The following is a 24,021-nucleotide window of genomic DNA, read 5'->3' as shown; positions in this document are numbered from 1 at the left end:
TTTCAGGCGCTTCAGCGTTAAAAATAGCACGTGTAAAGTGCCTGAAAAAAGCCTAATCTGCAATCCCAGTGTAAAAGCCCGAGTGCTTTCACACTGGGGAGCTGAACTGGATGTAAAAAAATAAAGTCCCGCGAACAGCTTCTTAGAGGCGCTATAGGAGCGGCGTATACACAGCTCCTAAAGCGCCCCTGCCCATTGAAATCAATGGGCAGCGCCTCGGCAGCGGTGCTTTTCGGGCGTTTTTAATCCTTTATTCGGCCGCTAGCGGGGGTTAGTGCCCGAAAAGCTCTGCAAAAACAAGAGTAAAAGTGCTGGTAGTGAAATGGCTCTTAAAGCGGAATTACCAACCCCTCAGACTCTGAGGTCATTTAGATATGAAGCAGTCTTTACTACCTCTCTGAGAAGCAATGCAATATAATACATTTTGGCTTTTGGACTTAATGTCCCTTTAAAATAGGTTGCTTTGAAGTGGCTCTAAACTTTGTTATAAAATATATACAATATGTATAAATATAAATAGAATGTATCTTCTATCTCTCTCTCTCCCTTTGTTTCATCTCTCAAATATGCTGTTCTCAGACTTCCTGTTCTAGACTGGCTATGTTCGTTCTCCATGTCCCCCTTGTGTATGTGACTGTAGCCACTCTTTCCTGCTCACCCCTGAGATGGACTACATATTTACCAGCAAATGCATTAAGCTCTAAGGATATTGTAGTACGCATACAGCGGTGCATTTAACCAGAAATGGCGGCACTGCTCACTTTATACTAATAGCAGCGAGGAGCATCAGTGCAAGATAGGGAGAATGCACAGGACAAAAAAAGCCTAAAAACATTGGTAAGACTTGACACAATATAAAAAATAAAAATAAAATAAAAACAAGAGCCATAGTATACTTGATATTTTCAAGCAATTGATGTTAAATAAAAATAAATAAAAAAAAAGTGTTAGCATCAATTTTTGTTTTCAGTTTAGTTACAGCATGATGTTGAATGTGCACACAACAGGTTAACTAACACAAGTTGAAGTGATGGTTTTTGTACATCTCTACCTTATTTATAGTCAGTGCCAATACCTAATGCACCATTCTTGTTTGTGTATGTATAATGAAGATGAGACTTAGAAACAGCAATTATGATTACCAGCAACGTGAAATTCAATTTACCAACATCGTTACTGCATCTACTAAACCAGCAATATCACTATCCATGGGCAGTTAATGTGGGATTTCACATCATTTCTTATTAGTAGAGATAAGGGGGACTTGATCAAGATCAGTTCCTTTTCACTCTCCTACTTTATAGCTTGCCTCCCTTAACACTCAAAACACTATCCATGTACACTTCATTCTGTAAATAAAAGTAATTATCTTACTTGATGTAAAAGGAAATAATTACAGCACAGAACTGTCTAGGGATGACAGAATCCACATACCGTATATACTCGAGTATAGGCCGACCCGAATATAAGCCGAGGCCCCCAATTTACCCCCAAAAAACTGGAAAACTTATTGACTCGTGTATAAGCCGAGGGTGAGACATGGCTGTCCATCCCTGTGTGTGTGTCCGTCCATCCCTGTGTGTCCATCCATCCCTGTGTGTGTGTCCGTCCATCCATCCCTGTGTGTGTATCCATCCATCCATCCATCCATCCCTGTGTGTGTGTGTGTGTGTGTGTGTATATTCATCCATCCATCCATCCCTGTGTGTGTGTGTGTGTGTGTGTGTGTGTGTGTGTGTGTGTGTATCCATCCATCCCTGTGTGTGTGTGTGTGTGTATCCATCCATCCATCCATCCCTGTGTGTGTGTGTGTGTGTGTGTGTGTGTGTGTGTGTGTCCGTGCAGCCTTGTGTGTGTGTGTGTGTGTGTGTGTGTGTGTGTGTGTGTGTGTGTGTGTGTGTGTGTGTGTGTGTGTCCGTGCAGCCTTGTGTGTGTGTGTGTGTGTGTGTGTGTGTGTGTGTGTGTGTGTGTGTGTGTGTGTGTGTGTGTGTGTGTGTGTGTGTGTGTGTGTGTGTGTGTCCGTGCAGCCTTGTGTGTGTGTCCAGCCTACCTGTGTCCCAAGCCTCCGTCCCGAGCCGCCGTCGTCCCGAGCCTCCTCCGACCCGTGCCGTGCCTCCTCCGTCCCGTGCCTCCTCCGTCCCGTGCCGTGCCTCCTCCTTCCCGTGCCTCCTCCGTCCCGTGCCGTGCCTCCTCCGTCCCGTGCCTCCTCCGTCCCGTGCCGTGCCGATGGATCGCCGCTCTTCTCGGCGGCCATTCTACAATTCAAAATTCCGCCTCCGCCTGTGATAGGCGGAACACTCAATTTCCCAGCAGCCTGTGTTCCGCCTATCACGGACATCCTCTCATACTCGTCCATAGTATGAGAATGAGCGGATGTCCGTGATAGGTGGAACACTGACTGCTGGGAAATTCAGTGTTCCGCCTATCACAGGCGGAGGCGGAGAAGGAGGCGCGGCTTTTAAATTTTAATGTCCGCCGTCTGTCTGCTCGATACGCTGATCGAGCAGTCAGACAGCGGTGACTCGAGTATAAGCCGAGGGGGCACTTTCAGCCTCAAAAAAGAGGCTGAAAATCTCGGCTTATACTCGAGTATATACGGTAAGACCTAAAAAGGTGACGATGAAAAGCTCGGCAATGATGCCAACACAAGCTTTCAAAAGGTTACAGCATTTGTAATGGCAACTGGACCAGCCATCCAGAAAGCCTGGAAGTTGTTTTTTTTTTCCTGCTGAAAGCCAGGCATGTCCTAACAGAAAGCATATCTGAAAATAGCTGTACTCGATTTTCAAAGGGAAAGCAGGACATTTATATAATCCTAATTGCTTATATAATTTAAGGATGACCTTGCCTAATTTCCTGGGAATCTAAATATACTGCTATAGGCAAGTGGGTAGGATTACGACTTCCTCTGCCTTCATAAAAATGTGATGGATAGAGTGGGTGACAACTGGAACCTCTGCTTTTTATTGCAATGTCTCCAAATAGATTTCTCTTTGTTTGTCCTTTGCCCATTGTCACCAGGGCAAAAAGTTGTGAGAAATCCAACATTTAACAGCTGCTAAAAGCAGGAGAAAAACCTGTTAAATATGAGGTTAGACATGACCATTTAACATTTTAGCTTTTCAACAAGCAATATATAGATTTAAGGGGAGTGGTCTTTTGCCTCAACATGTTTCGCACTTTACTCTTCAGGAGCGTAGAAGATATTGATATTGCACATTTGCCCTTCCAAATATTACATAGAGGTTGTGTGGGCCTGCGATGCATCCTAGGGTAAACAATGGAAACGCCTGGGATACTTTGCAAAAACCCAAGATACATGGGCATGCCCAGTGGATCGATCTACTGTGATACTGTTATGAAGAATGACTTTGTGGATCATAGATCAGCCTGGTGTCATATACCTCAAGCTGATGCTTTTATAACCAGTACTATTGTCTCAGTAGGACAGCTGTCCCAGAGACAATTCCTTTCTCAACCACTCCAGTGTTATAATGGGCTCCTAATTGGTTCTGCCACCAGAATACAGCCATGGACTCCCAAAATAGTTCTGTTTAAACAGTGGAAGTGCTCACCAATATGATCCTTTGTTATCCCAGGGAAGGTATCACATGCCACCAGCAGAGGCTGACACACAGGCCCTCCCTATGCACTCCTCTTTTGCCTTTGTGGAAAGTGCAGAGACAAGCTGCAGTTATGAAGCAGCTGTCGATTTCCCAGCTGTTGTCAGATTGGCCATGGTAGGAGGGGAGTGGGAGCAGGTTGGACCTCATAACTAGACTTATAACGCACTTAGCAACATGGGACAAAACTACCACATGTATTTTGTCTCATAGGGGATGGAATAGCGAAAAAATGATAATTGCGGATAGAGAAAGCAATGATGATTACTCCAAGCTTCTGAGAGAGGTTCAGATTTACTTTTGAAGCTGGCCATTTTTCTGTATTTGTACAATGCACAACCACAAATCCCAGTAAACACCACTATTGTTTTTTCGGTCTCCGCAGACCTACAACTCCCTATGACAAGTACAAGTATGACCGATGCTGGCTTCTCTATCTGTTTAGAACCAGACATCCCCGTTTTCCTGTTTTATCGCTTTTATTTCTTATAAATGTATTCCTATCAGCAACACAAAACCATTCAATTTTTTCTATTTGGAACAGAAGAAAGCAAAAATCTATTATAATGTCCTCTTGGAGACTGATCTATGAAGCTATAACATGAAGGTGCTCTATTGCTAAGCACTTCCAGATTCAGTCAAAGCAGTTACACCACCTTTTTCTGTTCACCATTCTCCAAATGGCTATAGTATCTCTGAACTCACAATAGAGAAAGGAGGGCCATGGCAATGTCAGGGGTTGGTGGGCTCATTTTGATCAATGTAAAAGTGATTGAGTGGGTCTTCTACCTGTGTCAATCATGTTTACAACAAGAAGGTCAAAACAGTTTGATATGTTTTAACCCCCTGATTGTCCTATCAAACCATATAGTTCTTAGATATTAAAGGGTTTACTCCCCCCTGTAGATTTATGATGCCTTTTTACAAAACCCAATGCAATAAACTTCAAAGATGTATGGGTTGGCCTCTAACATGCTTCTAAAATTATGCAAAAGCCCAAAATACTAAACTATGGAAAGAAAAAACAATGGGGAAGGATGCAGGAGCAAAGTTTCTAGATGGGATGCTTAAGATAAGAACCAAAAACAGAAAAATTTGATGTACAACTTGCTCCTTACCAACTACTGACCTGCAGTTCTACCGTGAAACTGGGTTGTGTTGTTTTTTAATCCCCAGCTGAGTGGAGGCATACAATGTGTATAGCCAGGACTAAGACTTTAACAATGTATACTTCAAATGCTTTTTTGGAAGGGTACTTACACTGAATGGCTCGGAGCCGTGGGATAATAGTAGGACTTGCAGGAGGGCTGAACTTGGTGCTGATTAAGCTCTTCCTTTTGTCCATGGTAGGAGAAGCCTGTACTGTGAACTTGTGTTGGAAATCTGTAAAGCACAACAGAAACAGGAGAAATGACCATCAACAAAAGGTAATTCTTGCTTATGTGTGTGTAAAAGCAGGGATGCAGCCATAAGCAAACAGAACTTCAATGTCATGCGACATTTCAGTCAAGCCTGCATGTCAGCAGGAGTCTTGTATTATGCGATACCTTCACACAGGAGGGCTACAGTATCAATTCAAACAAAAGAGCTACCTGATGGCAGACTGATGATGTTGCCGTCTTTTAGCTTAAGTCGACTCTTCTTGAATTTTCCTTTTCGTTTCTTCACCTTTGGCTTCTCTTGACAGAGCTGGTGAATGATGATGTTTAGTTCGCGTTCCAAGATGTCTATTTCCCGTTCTGCCAACTCTTGCTCCCTCCTGCGTAGAAGTTCCTCATGGTTCTTCTGTTCTAGAGCTGCCCTGGACAACTCCTCCTCCCAGCTACGCAATTCCTGTGTTGAAAGGGATAATTGTCACTCTCCTGTCTTAACCCCCACCAATTATTTAGTTACAATATGGGTATGTTAAAAATAAATAAAAATTGACTTGCCTGTAAATTCTAGATTTTGAGAGTACTGTACAGGACACAGGCAACATTCATGCAGCATTAATTATAGGTACATACATTCAAGTGACTGGACACTGGTAAGCTTTTGAGGAAACACCCTCATTGGGTACCCCACGGATAACTCTAACTCTCTGGGAATCCTCAGTTGTGTAGCAAGCAATTCAAAGTAAACCAAGGAAAGGAAGGGAGGGTGGGCTGTGTCCAGTACACCAAGATATCCAATTTCAAGGTAGGACAAAATTAATTATCTTCATTGTAAAATACAGGCAGGCACCAAGGGATGTCCCAAGCAATGACTACCAAGGGTGAACAGCAACTAAGCAAATAATTATGCTAACAGGCCCAAAAACCCACAGGGGTCAAAAGGTCAAAGATTAGAATGCTGCTGCACAAACCTCGCGGCTGAAAGCTGCAACCACAGATTGGCCAACCACCTGAAAAAACCTTGAGAAAGTATAATAGAAGACCAGGTGGTGGTTTTACATAGTTGGGCTATGGAGGCTTTATGCCAAATCGCCTGGGAAATTAGCACTGAGCTGCATGAATGGGTGCATAACAATGCAGGTGGTTATTGCTAGAAGTGCACTGAATGGAAATTTTGGTACCGAAACCAAAAATTCAGAATGCACTTGGCCGCAACCGAAAAAGACAATTTCTTAAAAAAATAATAGGATTTTTGTACTTACCGTAAAATACATTTCTCTGAGTTCATTAATGGATAGAGTTCCATATTCAGACCCATAGGGTTATATTGCCCCTAGGCAAAAGAAAAAAAAAAAAAAAAAAAAAAGGACTTGGCTGTGCCTATGGGCAGTCCTAGCTGGTATACATCCCGCTCTCTGTTATAGGCCTTCAGTAACAAGTAGTGTCAGAAGAATCAAAACACCATAGAGGGGTGGGTGCTATGTCCGTCAATGTACCCAGAAAAATGAATTTTACGGTAAGTACAAAAATTCTATTTTCTCTTTCGTTCATTGACAGACACAGCGTTCCACATTCAGAACCATAGAGGTGTCCCCAAGCAGTGCCAAAACATGAGGGGTGGGACAACAAAAAAATACCAAGGCTAAATATAAGGAGCCAGTCAGGTAACAAGTGCCCATCTGAACAATACTCCCTCAAGAGGGAACAGACCCCCTAGACAGCAGCCTGCAAAACCTTGAAGCCAAAAGAGGCATCCGCAGATGCCAACACATCCACCTTGTAGAATTTAGTGAAAGTGTGCACCGACCATCAAGTGGCCGCCCTGAAAACCTGCGCCACTGACAGAAGGCCCAAGAAGCACTAAGCGCCAGAGCAGAGTGCGCCATTACAGGGAAAAGAGGAACCTGACCCTTTATAGAATAGGCCTGAGTCACCGTCTGTCTGATCCATCTGGAAATGGTCACCGAAGAACCGGACAGTCCTTTTCTTGGCATATCCGGGATCACAAACAATGAGTGTGACCTCCGAAAATACACTGTAGCTGTCAGATACACCCGAATTGCCCGAACCAGGCATACAACACTAACTCCTTGGGATGAGCGGGTCTGGGACATAAGGAAGGCAACACAATGTCTTCATTCAAATGGAAGTCAGAGACAACCTTAGGTAGGAACGAAAGGCGTGGACGCAGAACCACCTTATCTCTGTGGAGCACCAAGTAGGGGGTATGACAAGATAACACTGCGATACCCTGCGTCCAAAGTAATGGCCACCAAAAACGCCACCTTCTGTGACAGTGTGAGGATGGGAATCTCCCGAATATTTTCAAAGTGAGGTTTCTGGAGAACAGTAAGCACCAAGTTCCACACACTTTTTTGTTCCACCCTGGTCAGTGACATAAGCCACCACCGTATCTTCTTTACTTAATTTTTCCTTCCCTCCAAAAATCAATCAAGAACATTTGTAAATATTATTTCTTTAATATGCGGGTGGAATGAGAATAACATTGCGGTTTGGGAGGTTCAGCAGATGGCGAGAAGATATTCTGTTGAGGGTTTTCTTCCTGATCATGTTGAAGAAGGCCAAGTTCCATAAGTTTCAGGTTGAAATCTGAAGTAGAGAAAACTGGATAGTCCTGAAATGTAAAGGATAAATCAAAGGGGAAGCCACAGCGATAAATGATGTTACTATCCTGTAATATTTTCAAGAACAGTCTAAAGTCTCTCCTTTCCTGAATAGCAGATGTCGCAAGATCAGGATATAGTTGATCTTTTGTATTATAAAAATGTAGTTTTACTACAATAGCACGTGGCGGACCATTTTGAGTGAGTATGCCAGAGGCTCTATGAGCCCTATCAGTTTCCAATCTCTCAGGAGGAATTGAGGGACATCTGATGAAATCTCAGTTAAGGGGACAAGGAGATTAGTAGTTAATTATGGAATGCCCCTAATACGAAGGTTAGATCTACGTGCTCCGTTTTCGGCATCCTCTAGCTTATAATGAAGTCAGCCATTGTCATGCTGTACATTTTCAATAGTATTACTGTGTTTCATAAGCAGAGGGGTATTATTTTCCATAGATATTTCCAGTTTTTTGGTGCGGTCATTAAGATTGAATTAATCAAATCGATAAATGTTAAATAATTTATTTGAAGGTTTTACCCAATCTCCTTGTATTATAATATTGATATTATGTAGCAAGTCTGAATGATCATTAGTGTCAGAAGGTATCGCAAGGGGTTTAGGAGTTGTTGGTAAAAGCTCTCATGTAGTAGTAATATGTCAGCAACAGGAGAGTGTGCCATGGTAACATGGTAAAGAAGTGGGTGCCCAGTGGGTTCTAGAGAGATTTAAAACCCCAAAAATATCTAAAAAAAGGTCCCCGGTGGAGAGGAACAAGCTTGTGAAGGATTCACTATAATAAAACCTGTGTTTTATGTGGAGTTGACCTAAGGAGCTGTCAGTAGCAGGAGAAATCGTCATGTTAACAGAAATGCCATCCCGAAAGGAGCCAGAAGATGTGGGTGCCAAGCGGGTTCTAGGGTGATTTAAGACCCCCAAAACACCTCAAAAAGGTCCCTAGTATGAGAGGAACAAGCCTGTGGAGGATATGCTGTGATAGAACCGTAATTTTCTGTTTAAAAGCCGAGATCTCAGACAGTCAATTCGGAGCCAGTTTAAGGCACGGTCACCGGGCTGGTCCTCGCATGCGCACTTAAAAACAAATTTTTTTTTTTTAAATTGTAATTTTTATTGAGAGAATTTTTTACAGAGAATGAAAAGATACAGAACTGACAATATTCAAAGAAAATCTGGAGCATACCTTATTGGAGAGACTGATATAACCTCATGGTGACTACAGATATACAGTAGCAATGGAAGGATAAAAAAATAAATAAAAAATAACTAAAAGAAAACAAAGCAAAATAAAATGCAGAAAGGAAATAAACAACAGAAAAGTATTACGTAAAACCTTATGAAAATAAAAAGGCTGAGAGACAACACATATCGTAAAGCAGAGGTTGGAGTCTTGAGCAGGTGCTTCAATAACGTGACTAATATCTGACATAAGAGGGCTACATACCACTATAAATTTCCTCAGGAGGTAAGGTAAGCTTCAAATGGCCGTTGGGCCAGCAGAAACAGACTTGAAGTACCGACACAATACAAAACATCAGGGAGCCAGAAGGTCAGGGAACACTAGGGGACGGGCACCAACCGGGTGGCTAGGGGTACCAAGGGCTCCCGTGGGAGCCCAAAAATCGAGGCATCCCATGGGGCCCAGATCACGCCAAACCGGTCAATCCCATCCTCCACCATAGCCGTCAAATGTTCCATCCTGCGTATGTCCCCGACGGTTTGTATCAGCTGAGTCTGGGTTGGGGGCTGAGTAGACAACCAATTAGAGGGGATAGCTCTTTTAGCAGCAAGCAGCACATAGGAAGCTAATTTATTAGCTGCCTTCCCCAACTCCGGGAAGGGAAGGCCTAGGAGAAGGTGGACAGGATCCAATGGAATGGGGGTGTCAAAAATTTGCTGGAGCATGTGAGATACCATGGACCAGAAAGGAGTAATTAAAGCGCATTGCCAAAAGATATGATAATGCGTACCCTTGGTCCTCCCACACCTCCAGCACATGGGAGAAAGAGAGGCGTCATACCGATGAATAACCTCGGGGGTCCTATACCAGAACAGTAGGACTTTATATGCTGTCTCTCTCTGTGCCACACATCTGGAAATTTTAGAGGTGGAGGACCAAATTCTGGACCATTGTGGGAGAGTGATTTGTTGATCAAATTTTTATTTTTATTGTTGCACTATTGTATGCATCATTAAAATCCCTGCTTCTGAAATATCAATAATTGTTTTTCATGGATACATGTCCCCCAGGCAGTACCTGGACCCCCATACTCATTTTATGGCCAATAACTTGCATATAAGCCTTCAAAATTGGCACTCTTGATTTTTCCTGTTCGGCTTTTCGTTCCATCTCTGTTCCCCAGCCTGATAGACTTTTGTCTGTTGTAAGGAATTTCCATTGACGGGGAGGAAGGGGTTCCCCACTGTTAAGGATGGGGTAATGATCCACCAATACAAAGTTCTTGCTTGGCTGGATAGGATCATGGGTAAGTCAAGGGATAGAGCCTGCTTTTTCTGTTCCAACAAAATGTTTTTGAATAAAATTAGGTAAAAGGCACTGCTTTGAAGAAGGAGTGACCATTGGGCCTAGAACACTCATTGAGAAACTCACTGTGGGACTTCTCTTGGATCTCAGTTTTCAAGCATGAGCTCTTAGAGAAATAATCTTCATTTCTGAAAGAAAGACTTTTGCTTAGACAAAGGGTAAGTCAAATCAGATTTCTTAAAACCAATCAAACTGAAAGCCTGAAGCAACTGAATTGTCCTGTGGACAGGGAGAGAAGTCCTTCAGAATGAGGCCATTTACATAGTTCCTGCCTTAACGGCCCTGGGTTCCGAGCAGGGCCAGCAGAGGTGCTAAGACTTTTCTGAACACTCTGGAAGCAGAATATAGGCCAAAATAAAGTGAGATAAACTTTTGTGACACTGCATGCGTAACTTCCAAAAACACTGATGAGGTGGATAAATGGGAACTTGCAGATAGGATATCCACCGATGTCAGATATTCCCCTTGTCCCAGAAAGGCAATTACTTAACTTATAAATTCTATACGCAATTTGGGAGTCTGAAGGAATATGTTAATGGATTTTAGGTCCAAAATGGAGTGGAGGGAATATCCCCAATGAGCTTTAGTACCGTAAACAGGTTTGAGTAGAAACCATTGAACGGGTCGTGTGGAGGTACAACAAATCCCTGGCACAGTAGTTAATTCAGGGCCTTTTATAAATCTTGGGGCAGTCTTTGGTCGATTTGAAAACCTGTGACTCTGAGGGCTGAACTGTAACACACACCCCCCTCCCCCATCAATTAGGAGTGAGGTGACCCCTTCATTGTGAAGAGGGCTTTGGGGATGGCTGTGTGGCTTTTGTGGGCCAAGCCTTGTGCCAAAGGATGGGCTGAACTTGGCCTTTGAAGTGAAAACCTGGGTAGAGCAGGCAGGTGCTCTATGTTTTGAGGAGTTAGGGACTCCTAAGGAAAAGATTTATGGAATCTTCCTTTGTTCAGGGTAAAACCTCTTTCTTTCTTCTGGTGACCTCTTTAAACCACTCAACCTCCAGAAGATTCACCCCGCCTTTCGTAACAAAGCCATTTTATTGTGATACGGTACTGCGTTACTTTGACAATTGTGCAGTCGGGACCATCTGAAACAAATACGTTTTTATCTTGGTTTCATCAGACCATAGGACATGGTTCCAGTAATCCATGTCCTTGGTCTGCTTGTCTTCAGCAAACTGTTTGAGGGCTTTCTTGTGCATCATCTTTAGAAGAGGCTTCCTTCTGGAATGGCAGCCATGCAGACCAATTTGATGCAGTGTGCGGCTTATGGTCTGAGAACAGACAGGGTGATCCCTCCCCCCTTTGCTGCAGAGGTTAATGCTGGCAGCACTCATACATCTATTTCCCAAAGACAATCTTGGATATGATGCTGAGCACGTGCACGCAACTTCTCAGAACAGGCCTCACCAAGGCCTACCAAAGTGGAACCTGTCCTGTTAAACCGCTGTAAAAACATGCTGCAGCTCAGTTTCAGCGTCTTGCCAATCTTCTTATAGCCTATGCGATCTTTAGGTAGAGCAACAATATTTTTTTCAGATCCTCAAAGAGTTCTTTGCCATGAGGTGCCATGTTGAACTTCCAGTGACTAAAATCCAGTGAATAAATGCTGTGCTATCCAAATGCAATCAAATAACTGTCACATTCAATATAAATCCCAAAGTATAGTGCTATAAAGTGTTACAAAGAGCAGAGGGCATGGTTCAAACCATGCAGTGCCAATAGATGCACACAGCCCAGCTTGGGATGCAGCCTGCACGTCTTCCCCCATAGCAAGCACTTGCTATGGGAGGAGCAGACACAGAAGAGGAAGAGACAAAATCTCCACCGGGGGACCCCAGAAGAGGAGGTTTGGGCTGCTTTTGGCATTATCATTGCACTGAGCAAGTGAGTATAACAGGTTTATTTTTTTAATTCAAAAACAAATTGCCTTTAAAACCGCTTTAAACTGCCAAACTATGAGGTTAGGGATACAAACTACATTTTTTAAACTAATGTGTACCGGATACAAAGAGCTACAATCAAATCAATTATATTCATTTTCCATATTAGTTACAGAGTAGGATGACTATGGGTTACAACTGTTAAATTTAAGAATAGACCTTTTCTTTGGCCCTGAGCTGGTCAAACATTTCCTGGATCTCCTGCTTCCAGTCCTCCTGCAAAGAATGGAATGAGTCTTTGGGCATCTCAAAGAAGTCAGATTCCTCTATAGTGATTAGCTGGAACAGGATGTTGGTAAATGAGGGGCGACAGTGTGGGTCAGGGTTCCAACAATCTGAAAAAGAAAAAAAGGGGGGGGGGGGGAAATGTTCAGCTGATAGAATTTCTGATATAAAATTGTACTAATCATGGATTATACCCAATACTAAGGAGAAAAAAATATATATATATATATACATATTTTATTTTAATACCAAAAATACAAAAAGTACATCACAGCTCCATGACAGTAACCTCTTATCAGTAAAAAAGGAAGCCAACAGAGGCATCATCGCCTTAAAGTAGAACTATAGGAAAAACTTTTTTTTTTTGTTTGAAAGAGCAAGGGAGGGCTATAACCCCTGTCAGATTTTTTTTCGCCATCTGTGTCCCACTGCAGAGATTTCCCTTCACTTCCTGTCCCATAGCCAAACAGGAAGTGAGAGGAAATCCCTTCAAATTAAATGAGTTCCCTTGGGACCCCCTGTTCACCAGAACTAGTGTCACCATTGGAAGATTTCGCCCCTCTATTACTTTTCTGGGGATTTTCTTTTACTTTCACTTTCAATGATATTGGTAAACAGGACAAATAGAAGGCGATTCTCCCTAACGAGGACACAGTCAGTAATAAAAACCTGACAGGTGTTCTAATCTCTGTCTGCTCTAGCCAACATTTAAAAAAAAGTTCTGCCTTTCGTTATACTTTAATTGTTAACCAATAAAGTCTCTAAAAACCATCTTGGTTATTGGACCCTTCAATCATCCGTCCATCAAAAAATTATAATTTTTTTTTTTTTTAAAGATTTTGAAGTTAAAACATCTTAAAATATATTTTAAATCTCTGACTCAGAGATCTCAGTACTTGAGATTCTAGATCTGCATACCTGCTAACCACTATTAAAAAGGTTTTCACTCTCCCTGTTGAATTTTGGCACAAGGTGGAAGTTTGCAGAAAGATCTTATGTAGAGTTGAGGGAACTGTACCACAAAACAATATAAGGGCTCATTTACACTTGCTTCCAAACATGGCTTGGGACACATATTGTTAAAGCTCTCTCAATGCCAGTCAAGCTCCTGTCACTAAATAAAATGGTTAGCTTACAGTCCTATTTACACCTTGCTTTTACTTTGTTTTTCAAAAATGATACCCCATGTAGCTTTTTTTTTTTTTTTTTTTTAACAGAAAATTTTTTATTAGACAAATCAGCATTACATTGCAAAGTACAGTAGATCCGATATTACACAGTTGTAGAAAGGAAAAGAAAAACCACCTTCATCCAGTATCCATTCAAATATCAATAATCCAGCAGTACAGATAACAGGAGTATCCATTACCCTATCATAGATGCAGGACATCCCCAGCGGAGCTTCACAGCCATCATGCAGGTACCTAACATTTGCGCGAGCCCGCGGAAGGGGGAGGCCAGGGAGGAAATGGTCGGGAGAGAGAGGACAGGGGGGGGGGGGGGGGGGAATCACCACCGTCTCAGCTCAACTCAAATTTAGGGGGAGGGGGAACCAGGATCAGCGGACACATCTATTCAGGATGACCAAATTTTATCAAATTTCCCCGGGCATTGTCTACTTTCGTAGGTCAACTTATACAGGGGGAGCACCAGGTTCACTGATTTCCTCCACAAGGCAGGGGTAGGGGGGTCCTCGAGTTTCCATTTCAGTAGAATCTCGCGTCTGGCATAATACAATGCGAAGGTAAGGCACAGTTTACAGTACCTGTCCCCCTCAACATCTGCCAAATGACTCAATAGTAGGGTTTGAGGGTCGACCTGAAGGTTCGACCCGGTCACAGCATTTAGCGTAGAAACCACTTCCTCCCAGTAGGGCTGGATTTTGGGACATGACCAGACCATGTGCCAGAAAGTGCCCTCCTCCTGTTTACACCTTTGACAATTAGGGTCTCTTTGGGGGTAAATCCGCGCCAGCCTCTGCGGGGTGAAGTAGGCCCTATGCAGGAATTTAAATTGTATAAACCTGTCTTTCGCGGCTATCATTGTTGGAATGTAAGAAGTCAGGCACTCCTCCCAATCCTCCTCCCCCAGGGACGGAATGTCCGAACTCCACTTCTCCCGGGTCCTGGTCAAACTAGTGTCATGTTCCACCGTTAGGTAAAGATATAAGGTCGACAGGGTTCTCCCCATCACCCTGGAAGTCAGTAGGCGTTCAATGGAGTCCGATTCCAGAGTCAGAGGGGAAGGAAACTGAGCCCCAAAGGCGTGCTTCAGTTGCCAATATCTGAACTGGAAAGAAATTGGAAGCCCATATGTACGTCTCAGTTCTTGGAAAGTCATTAGCCTACCCTGGTGAACTATGTGCTTTAAAGTGACGATCCCTCTTTTCGCCCACAGAGAAGGGTCTGGGATACTATTCAGGTGAGGGAGCATGGGGTTGCCCCATAGGGGCATATGTGGGGAGATGTGATTGGGCTTTCCATAGCTCCTCCTTGCCTCCCGCCAGACCCTCACCGTGGTACGCATCAAGCCCGTCATGGAGGAGCTCGCTCTAAGCCCCCGAAATGGTAGGTTGCTCAGAGCTGCATAGGAGCCAAGGATGGCTGCCTCCAGGGTGACCGCCGGGTTTTGTGTGGGCTGGGAGAACCACCACCGAATTGTGACCAAAACGGCCGCCCAGTAGTAGATCTGAAAGTTTGGGAGCGCCAGGCCCCCCCCCCCCCCCCGATAGTGGGAGATATAGTATCTGCTTAGCTACCCTGGGGGGTCTCCCAGCCCAGACAAAGGATATCAACAGACTCTCCAGTCTCTTGAAAAAAGTCCTGGGGATGTGGATGGGGGTATTACGAAAGAAATACAGGTACTTGGGGAGATAGATCATTTTTAACAAATTGACTCTGCCCACTGGGGATAAAGGGAGAGAACGCCATGCCGTGCACCTAGCCCCTAGTTGTGTCATGAGTGGCTGTATATTGTCCTCCAGATAGTTCTGAACTCTACCACTGACCCTAATCCCCAGGTACATGAAGCTGTCCACCCATTTAAGCTGCGGATGAGGCACGCGAGGGGTCGAGGAGTGGAGTGGGAAAAGAACAGACTTGTCCCAATTGATGCGGATACCGGAGTACCGACCGAATCGATTAATCAGTTCCAGTGCAGTGCCCAAAGAAGACGACGCGTCCGCTAAACAAAGCAGAGCGTCATCTGCATACAAGGACAGCTTTTCCTCGATGGGCCCTACCTGTATTCCCTTTATCCCAGCATCCGCTCTCAGCAATATAGCCAGGGGCTCCATCGCAAGGGCGAATAAGGCTGGTGAGAGGGGGCAACCCTGTCTCGTTCCCCGTGCCAGCTGAAACTGCCCGGAGAGACAGCCATTGGTACGGATTCTAGCAGAGGGGCTGCGGTACAGCATGCGGATCCAGTTCGTAAATCCCGGGCCAAATCCGAATCGCGAGAGCACCTCCCATAGGTAACCCCACTCGACAGAGTCGAAAGCCTTCTCCGCGTCGAGCGAGGCCACCACACCAGTCTCCCTCCCGGCCGCTCTATCTATGTGCGTGAGCAGGCGTCTGATATTAATGTCTGTGCCTCTGCCCGGCATAAAACCTGTTTGGTCGCTATGGACAAGGGCCGTGATGACTAAGTTTAGTCTGTTGGCCAGGATTTTGGCCAGTATTTTCGCGTCCGCATTTAACAATGATATAGGGCGGTATGACGAACACAAGGTGGGGTCTTTCCCCGGCTTGGGGATCACCACTATGATCGCCTCGCTCATGGTGTTGGGAAGTTTATCAATATGCGACGACGCAGAGAAAAGGTGGTGGAGTCTTTCAGAAAGCTCCGTAGCGTAGTGCTTATAGAATTCCGCCGGGATTCCGTCCGGTCCCGGCGTCTTACCCGCCTGCATAGATTTAAGCGCCCGGAGAATCTCCAGGACCGTGATAGGGGCGTCCAGCCTATTTCGGTACGTTTCCGTGAGGATTGGTATATCCATGTCGGCCAAGTAAGTCGTTAGTTCTTCCTTACTGTAATCCGACCTAGAGGTATAGAGAGATGTATAAAACTCTGCAAAACAGTTAATTCCGTCTGGGGTGTGAAGCAACTGACCGGAGTTGTCCCTGATATGTGAAATGCTCAACCCCCCTGCCTGTTCCCTGGAGAGCCAGGCCAGCATCCTACCCGACCTCTCCCCCTGCTCAAAGATCCGCTGGGACTGAGCCAGCATTCTCTTCTGGGTGAGAGAGGTACGGAGATCAACAGCCTCCCTGGTCAGGATTTGCAGTTGCCGATAATGGTGGGGATCCCGAGTGCGGACAAAAAGTGCCTCCGCGCAGACCGCCTCTCCCTCTGCCTTTTTTAGCTCTGCTCTACGTTCCCTGCGTATTTTGCCAATGATAGTCTGATAGTGTCCCCTCGTGGTAGCCTTAAAGGCATCCCACACTACCGTGACCCCAGCCGAACCTGCATTCTCCTCCCAATAGCTGTTCAATTCGGTCCTAAAATGAGTATCCACAGCGGCATCTGAGATCCAGAACCTGGAAAGCCTCCATAGTCTAACCGCTGGTCCCAGGGAAAGATCCAATGTCAGAAACAAAGGTGCATGGTCAGATATCCCCCTGGGCAATATTTGTATATCTACGACCCTTGGGAGGACTGGGCTTCGCGCAAAGACCAAGTCAATGCGGGAGAATGTTTTGTGGGTGGCAGAGTGACATGTAAATGCCCGAGACCCGGGGTGCCTCCACCTCCAGACATCCGTCAGGCCATATGTGTCTGCCCAGGCAGCAAGCCCAGGTCCATGGTGTCCCCCTGGAGTCAGTCTGTCCATGTCTGAGTCAGGAACTAGATTAAAATCACCCAGGATAAGAGCATTATCAGAGGCAAACTCGGCCATCTTACTTGTGATTTGGTTCAGCACCAGCAATGAGGCCGGCGGGGGCAAGTACAATCCCACAATGGTCCAGGTCATTGAGTAAATAGTCGCATGAACAATAACATACCTGCCGTCCGGGTCCAAGGCCAGATCCAGGAGCCGAAAAGGGAGGGACTTCAATACTAGGACACTCACCCCCCTGGCAAAACTAGAGTGGGTGGAGTGGTAATGGTACCCCACCCAGGGTTTTTTGAGGGAAAGAAGCCTACTTCCAATGAGGTGCGTCTCCTGGAGTACGCATATATGTGGGTTATAGCTTTTAAGAAATTGGAACACCAGGGATCGCTTAACCGGGGAGTTCAATCCCCTGGTGTTCCAGGATACAATGTTAAGTGTGGACATGGATTCTGGGGGCAGTGGAAGGATCAGGATCATTGTGGAACCCGGCTCCCGGATTGGCCCGCTGGACCCGGGACATACATATCTGAGGACAATGCAACACTGAAATATCAATATTTTTAGTAAACAAGTACAACAAAACTAAACAGAGAACAAACAAAAAACCCCAGTAACCATACATGAAAAAAGAAAAAGGGAAACAAAAGTCCCTGGCCCCGTTAGGGGAACAGTCCCCACCCCCCACCCCACCCAACCCCCTTAAACTGAGGAGGGTATCCATCCCAAAGTGCATCAGCCACGGGGCCAACAAACACCAGCCCCAGGCTCCGGAGGGGCTGATTGTGAAGGAGGAAAGTCCTGGATCCGGGTGATTTTAACCCACAGAAGCGGAGCTCACTGAAAAAGCAGCCGCTCACAGTGCCATCCTGGCCACGCCCCCACCCCATGTAGCTTTAGTGGTGCCTCAAAACGTCTTCAAAGCCTCCATAGAAGTCTATGGCAAAGCTCCCTTGAAGCCCCACCGAAGCCCCACTAAAGGCTCATCGAAGCCCCATCAAAATTCCACCATAGCCTCATCTAAGTCCTACTGAAGCCTAATCGAAGCACCAAGCAAAAGTAGCGCCTTACTGTATATTGTTTTGTAATTCGCTGGTGCATTTTACACTTAAAAGGGGCAGCTGCTATTTATTTATTTATTTATAGCACTTGGGGTAACTGTAACACCTACAACATTTGGAAGCTGCTCTCTTTCTCTTATTGACCATAAAAATCTGTAGGCCTCTCCCATTGCCGCAGGTATGATGAAGAGTAATCATTTGAGGTTTAATTTAATAAGTGGTAGGAGCAGAATAAGTCATAATTTAGGGAGTTATATATGCAACCACAGGTTTTCTAACAGAGCAGTGGTATGTTCCATCTTTTGAGGTTTGGGTAAATGGTGAATTTGGAGCTTCCTCTAATGCCTATATCTCTGGGATTTTCCAGTCTCCAGAGCCTAGAATCTACCATGAACTGGTTTGTAGACAACAGGCATTACAATTCAGAACTACTGGGTGGAAGGGAGGGGTGCCCTTTTATAGGCCAATACATGGAGACCAGTGCCTTTTGTCAGCAATCTCATCTTGTGCAATAATTTGAAAAGTTAATCTAAGGGTGGAAGGATGTCTTATCATGGGCCCAATAGAGCTTTAGAGCAAGGGGAGTCACCAGCCCACAGACTATTAATATGTACTGTTCTAGATAGACTTTTGAATTATTAACGCTTTTTATATTATAGAGAATAGAACAGGAGGAGGTGCAATATACAAATGCATGCAAAAACAACTAGAACCTCATGGTTGAAAAAATAAAATACAGCAGAGAGCTCTCCACTGCAGTATTCCAAGCCATATAACAGCCGTCACTAAATGGCGGACAGTGGTTATGCCATGTAGCAGCCTGAAAAGGGAGTTTAAGGGGGATAAAATATTACGGTAGTACTATGTACATTTGGCTTGAGTTTTTAAACAACATGGAGTGGGACAGTGAGAGGTGGCCAGGAAGAGGACATTCATATTTGGATCGTAAAAGGTAGGGGAGTGTTAGCATAGGACTGTAGGCTAATCGTGGATCAAATCTATAGTACAAGGTATAATACAGAGAGGTATAAAGGGGTTAAGGATAAACTGGTATTGAAGCAGGGAGCATCTGAGAGTGGGCAAAGTTTAAAAAAAAATGTAGAGATTTTGGTCGCCCAGTTAGGCTCAGTTTACACTATGAGGCATAGATCCGACTTGCGAGACCCAAAGTCGGATGACATGTGAAATTCATTGTTTCCCTATAAGAGACATCTTAACTGATACAACAATAGTCTGTCTGCCTTTAGAAAAGGTTTCTGCACTACTTTGGTCCGACTTTGATATGACTTCAATGCCACAGAATGTAAAAGTCACATCAAAGTTGTATCAAAGTCAGACTCCAAAATTGGACTTGAATTCATGCAACTTTGGAGCTGGGCTAGTGTGAACCTATCCTTAGTCTGTTTTCCCTCATGTTTCATGTCTTTTGGTTTTTAGGTTTGCCTGTGTAAGGTTTTAGTAAGATGTTCTGTATTTCACTTTGTTTTAAATATTAAAAAAAAATGAAAAATACAATAAAAAAAAAAAAAAAAAAAAAAAAAGCTCACAAACCTCCCCAAAAAAACATTATAATCGATAGTTTCTTCTACATACATAGAAACTATGATTAATCTTACTGGGTGTTTCAGAATAAAGCGGCTTAGGGATGACAGACAGCAATGATCATTAAAAGGATTACTAAAAGGATTTTTGTTTTTGAAACATACTGCCCTTGTAATAAATTGGTGTCTCATGTACCTTTACATATCAATGCTTTAGACATGTTTTCCCTTGCTGGCTGCAATACTAGCATATTAATAAACTGGAATGCAATAAAATATGATACCCACAGCATGCATAATCTAATATTTTTATACTGCAGATGAGAAAATGTAAGCAAACACCACCACTTTGTTTTGGCTCCATTTTCATTAAGTTTGCATAATAAAGTGTCGCGCAAGTAGATTCTGTGCATAACAATCAACTACAAATTTTGCTTTCATTTTGGCATTTCTACATATGGTAATTTTTACCTTCCATTAGCCTGGCAAAGGGCTCTGGGCAGGTTGATGGAATTGGAAGAGAGAGCTTATTCATAGCAACACCATAGGCCACTGCCAAGCCATCAATGCCTCGGAATGGTACTTCCCCAGTCAACAACTCCCACAACAGCACGCCGTAGCTAAAATTTAATGAAAAGATTAATAATTAACATGTTAAGTCATATAGTAGCTCAGATAAACACACCAATTATGTCTGTTGTGCCCCCCCAGTATTGACCACCATAGTTGTAAAAAGATTAATAAAATGTCTCAATGAAAAACACAAAAGTCAAGTTTATAATTAGGTTACATTCAATGTCACCTGTTCCATTTTCCTTAGTCAACCAAATCATTTTATTTCATTTTTTTTTAAATGGCAGGTAAGGATTAGAGCCTCTGACAGACACAATACCCAGGCTGGATATTCATAGACCCTGGGTTATAGGCTGCTATCTTCACATGTTTGCACACTGTTCAAGCTTTTGGACATGCCCCCTATACCCTACCCCACACTGTTTTTATAGCAAGCAATGCAGAGTAACAGCAACAGAGGGGTGGCTGGCCTGTGCCCTGTACTGTACTCTGAAATATGGAATTTGCAGGCAAGTCAAAACGCCTTTTATCTATGCGTTCGAAAGCCTACATTTACAGAAGCCTGGACATTCACATGGTAGAACTTGGAGAAAGTGTGAACCGTAGATCAGATGTAGGGCTGAAACAACTAATCGATTATGAAATTAATCGATTACTATTTTCATAATCGATTAATCGGCCAGTAACATAATGGGGTTAAAAAACACCTAAAATTAGCCCTTTATAGTACAAAAATATAATCACTACTGTAAATATTACTTTTGCAGTTCTTTTGCAGTTCTACAGTAAAAAAATGAACCCCTTCCAGTAGTGATTATCTGCTTTTTTTTTGTCTTTTTAACCCCATTATGTTACTAAACGTCTTAGGCCTGGTTCACATTTATATGTTTATTGGTGCTTTTTGCAGAAACGCACTACAGTTCATTTACATGGTTTCCTATCGGACACGTTCACATCTGAAAGGGTCAGGGACTTTTAATGCAAAACTGTACTTTTTTGGTTCAATACACTTCAATGGAGAAGCTGCAGAAAAGAATGTAATGCGTTTTTGCAGCAATTTGTGTTTTTTAATCTGCCCAAAAAAATGCAAAAAATTCAAATTGCAGTAAAATCACGTGCGCAAAAATCAAAACGCACAGCAAAAAGCACTGCAGAAACAGATCAAAAGCAAAAACTGCATAGGTGTGTACCGAGCTTTATGCTGGCCTCACGGATCAATTTTCAGGTGAGAATATTCAGATGAAAAATCTTTGTACATTCGCTGAATGAAAGAATTTTGTTTGAAATTTTCACTTCATTTCTGAACGAAAACCACATACACTGTCTGAAAGTTCCTTTCACCAAGAAGTTTTCCATTTCAACATTTTTCCTGTCACCGTGGTTGAAAATGAACGTCAATTTGACCCACTTTTTTTTTTAAAGGTTATTAACCGATTAATCGAAACAATAAATCGGCCAACTAATCGTTTATGAAAATAATCGTTAGTTGCAGCCCTAATTAGGTGCTAGCCTTACAAAGCTGGGCAACAGAAGCTTTATTTCAAGTAAACTCAGCAAAGAATCAGGAAGGGATCCTTACAAGTGAGTTGCCAACTGTGAAACACATCTGACAGAAGTAATAGCTATCAAGTAAGTCACTTTGCTGGCGAGAGCACCCAACGGATGTTCCCTAATGGGTTCAAAGAGAGGTTTCTGCACAGCAGAGAGAATTAAATTGAGATTCCAAGGAAGCACAGGGTGCTGTAATGGGGGTCTGGTCCATGAGACACCCCCCCCCCCCCCACGTCACTTGCAGGTGCCTCTTTTCAGTGTGATCTGCACTGAATTAGATTCATTGGAGTAAGGTCCCCAATGTGATGGAAAAAAATAAATTAAAAAAAAGTTACACCTAACATTGCGTGTAAAAAAAAAAAAAAATTGGACCTTACACCATTTTATTCTCTGTGGTGTCTAATTTCTGGAAATATATAATGTTTTGGTGGTTTTATGTAATCTTCAGGCCTACATTTTTTTAAAGTGTGTACAAAAACAGCTCTGACATGGAACGGGTTAAAAAGGGAACAATGAAGCCAAAGGGTTTTTGAAATAAAATGAGCAAAGCTGAAACCTCTCTTATAGTGGTATTGAAGTGAAAATTTGAATTTTCCACTACATGTAAGCTTAGAAAAAGTCTTACCTGTAGGTGCCATGGAAATGGCATGAATGGTAAGAAATTGCCTACCTGACTAAGGCAGAACAATTTTTGTAAATATTTTATTCTATCTTTTCTTGTGACAACACTGAAGAAATGACACTTTGTTACAATGTAAAGTAGTGCATGTACAGCTTGTATAATAGTGTAAATTTGCTGTCCCCTAAAAATAACTCAACACACAGCCATTAATGTCTAAACCGTTGCCAACAAAAGTGAGTAGCCCTAAGTGAAAATGTCCAAATTTGGTCCAATTAGCCATTTTCTCTCCCCGATGTTATGTGACTTGTTAGTGTTACCAGGTTTCAGGTGTGAATGGGGAATGTGTGTGTTAAATTTGGTGTTATCGCTCTCACTCTTTCATACTGGTCACTGGAAGTTCAACATGGCACCTTGTGACAAAGAACCGCCTGAGGATCTGAAAAAAGAAGAATTGTTGGTTTACATAAAGATGGCCTAAGCTATAAGATTGCCAAGACCCTGAAACTGAGCTGCAGCATGGTGGCCAAGACCATACAGTGGTTTAACAGGACAGGTTCCACACAGAACAGGCCTCACCATGGTCGACCAAAGAAGTTGAGTGCATATGCTCAGAGTCATATCCAGAGGTTGTCTTTGGGAAATAGATGTATGAGTGCTGCCAGCATTGCTGCAGAGGTTGAAGGGGTGGAGGTTAGCCTGTCAGCGTTCAGACCATACACCGCACACTGCAAAATTGTTCTGCATGGTTGTCATCACAGAAGGAAACCTCTTCTAAAGATGATGCACAAGCCCACAAACAGTTTCCTGATGACAAGTAGACTAAGGACATGTATTACTGGAACCATGTCCTGTGGTCTGATGAGACCAAGATAAACTTGGTTCAGATGGTATCAAGCGTGTGGCGGCAACCAGGTGAGGAGTACAAAGACAAATGTGTCTTGCCTACAGCCAAAAAACAGGGGTGAACAGCGGCGCTAGATATGGTGATAACATAAAATTATATAGCAACTGGAATATAGGTATACATAAAATGTGTGTGAATAAGCACACATAAATGATCCGAGATCTTGTATGATTAGCACCTGGAGGCAGCTCCCTCAGAGTGAAGCGATGAGCTCTGTGTAGAAATGGGAACAGAGGGGCGCCAGACTGAGTGCAGTATAAATCATATATTTAATAAAAACAAGTAGTAACTCACAGGTTAAATTAGAGGAGTTCAGTATGTGGTGAAAATCGCCAGTCCTGGAGTCTCATAAATGTCTTCCCTTTGCAGCCTGGGACACTGGTGTGATCTTACAGGGATCCAGAGAATGCTGGGAACCAGGAGGCAGGAAACAAGAAGCAGCTGGTCGTGACTTCACAGGAACAGGAAATGTGATTATTCACAGTGGCAAGGAATGGTAATGCATTTCGAAGCTACAGCTTCTTCATCAGACCATCTGGACTCCAGGACTGGCGATTTTCACCACATACTGAACTCATCTA

The 24,021-nt window shown here is 43.5% G+C and overlaps 1 protein-coding gene across 1 annotated transcript in view; it reads right to left on the bottom strand.

Moving 5' to 3' along the window:
* MAP3K9 (mitogen-activated protein kinase kinase kinase 9) overlaps window positions 1-24,021 on the bottom strand; it is a 119,814-nt gene that overhangs the window by 20,856 nt on the left and 74,937 nt on the right. The window contains exons 4-7 of the mRNA XM_077464617.1: window positions 20,262-20,410; window positions 12,292-12,467; window positions 5,216-5,456; window positions 4,884-5,006 (exon numbers count right to left, since the gene is read on the bottom strand). Of these exons, the coding sequence (XP_077320743.1) occupies window positions 4,884-5,006; window positions 5,216-5,456; window positions 12,292-12,467; window positions 20,262-20,410 (689 nt within the window). The remainder of the gene's footprint in view (window positions 1-4,883; window positions 5,007-5,215; window positions 5,457-12,291; window positions 12,468-20,261; window positions 20,411-24,021) is intronic.

Source organism: Lithobates pipiens, unplaced genomic scaffold (assembly GCF_037356315.1).
Source record: "Lithobates pipiens isolate NorthernLeopardFrog02 unplaced genomic scaffold, aLitPip1_a1.2 Scaffold_30, whole genome shotgun sequence".
NCBI classification, from domain to species: Eukaryota; Metazoa; Chordata; class Amphibia; order Anura; family Ranidae; genus Lithobates; species Lithobates pipiens.
The sequence above is the reverse complement of the archived record's forward strand: the minus strand, read 5'-3'. Positions and strand labels throughout refer to the sequence as shown.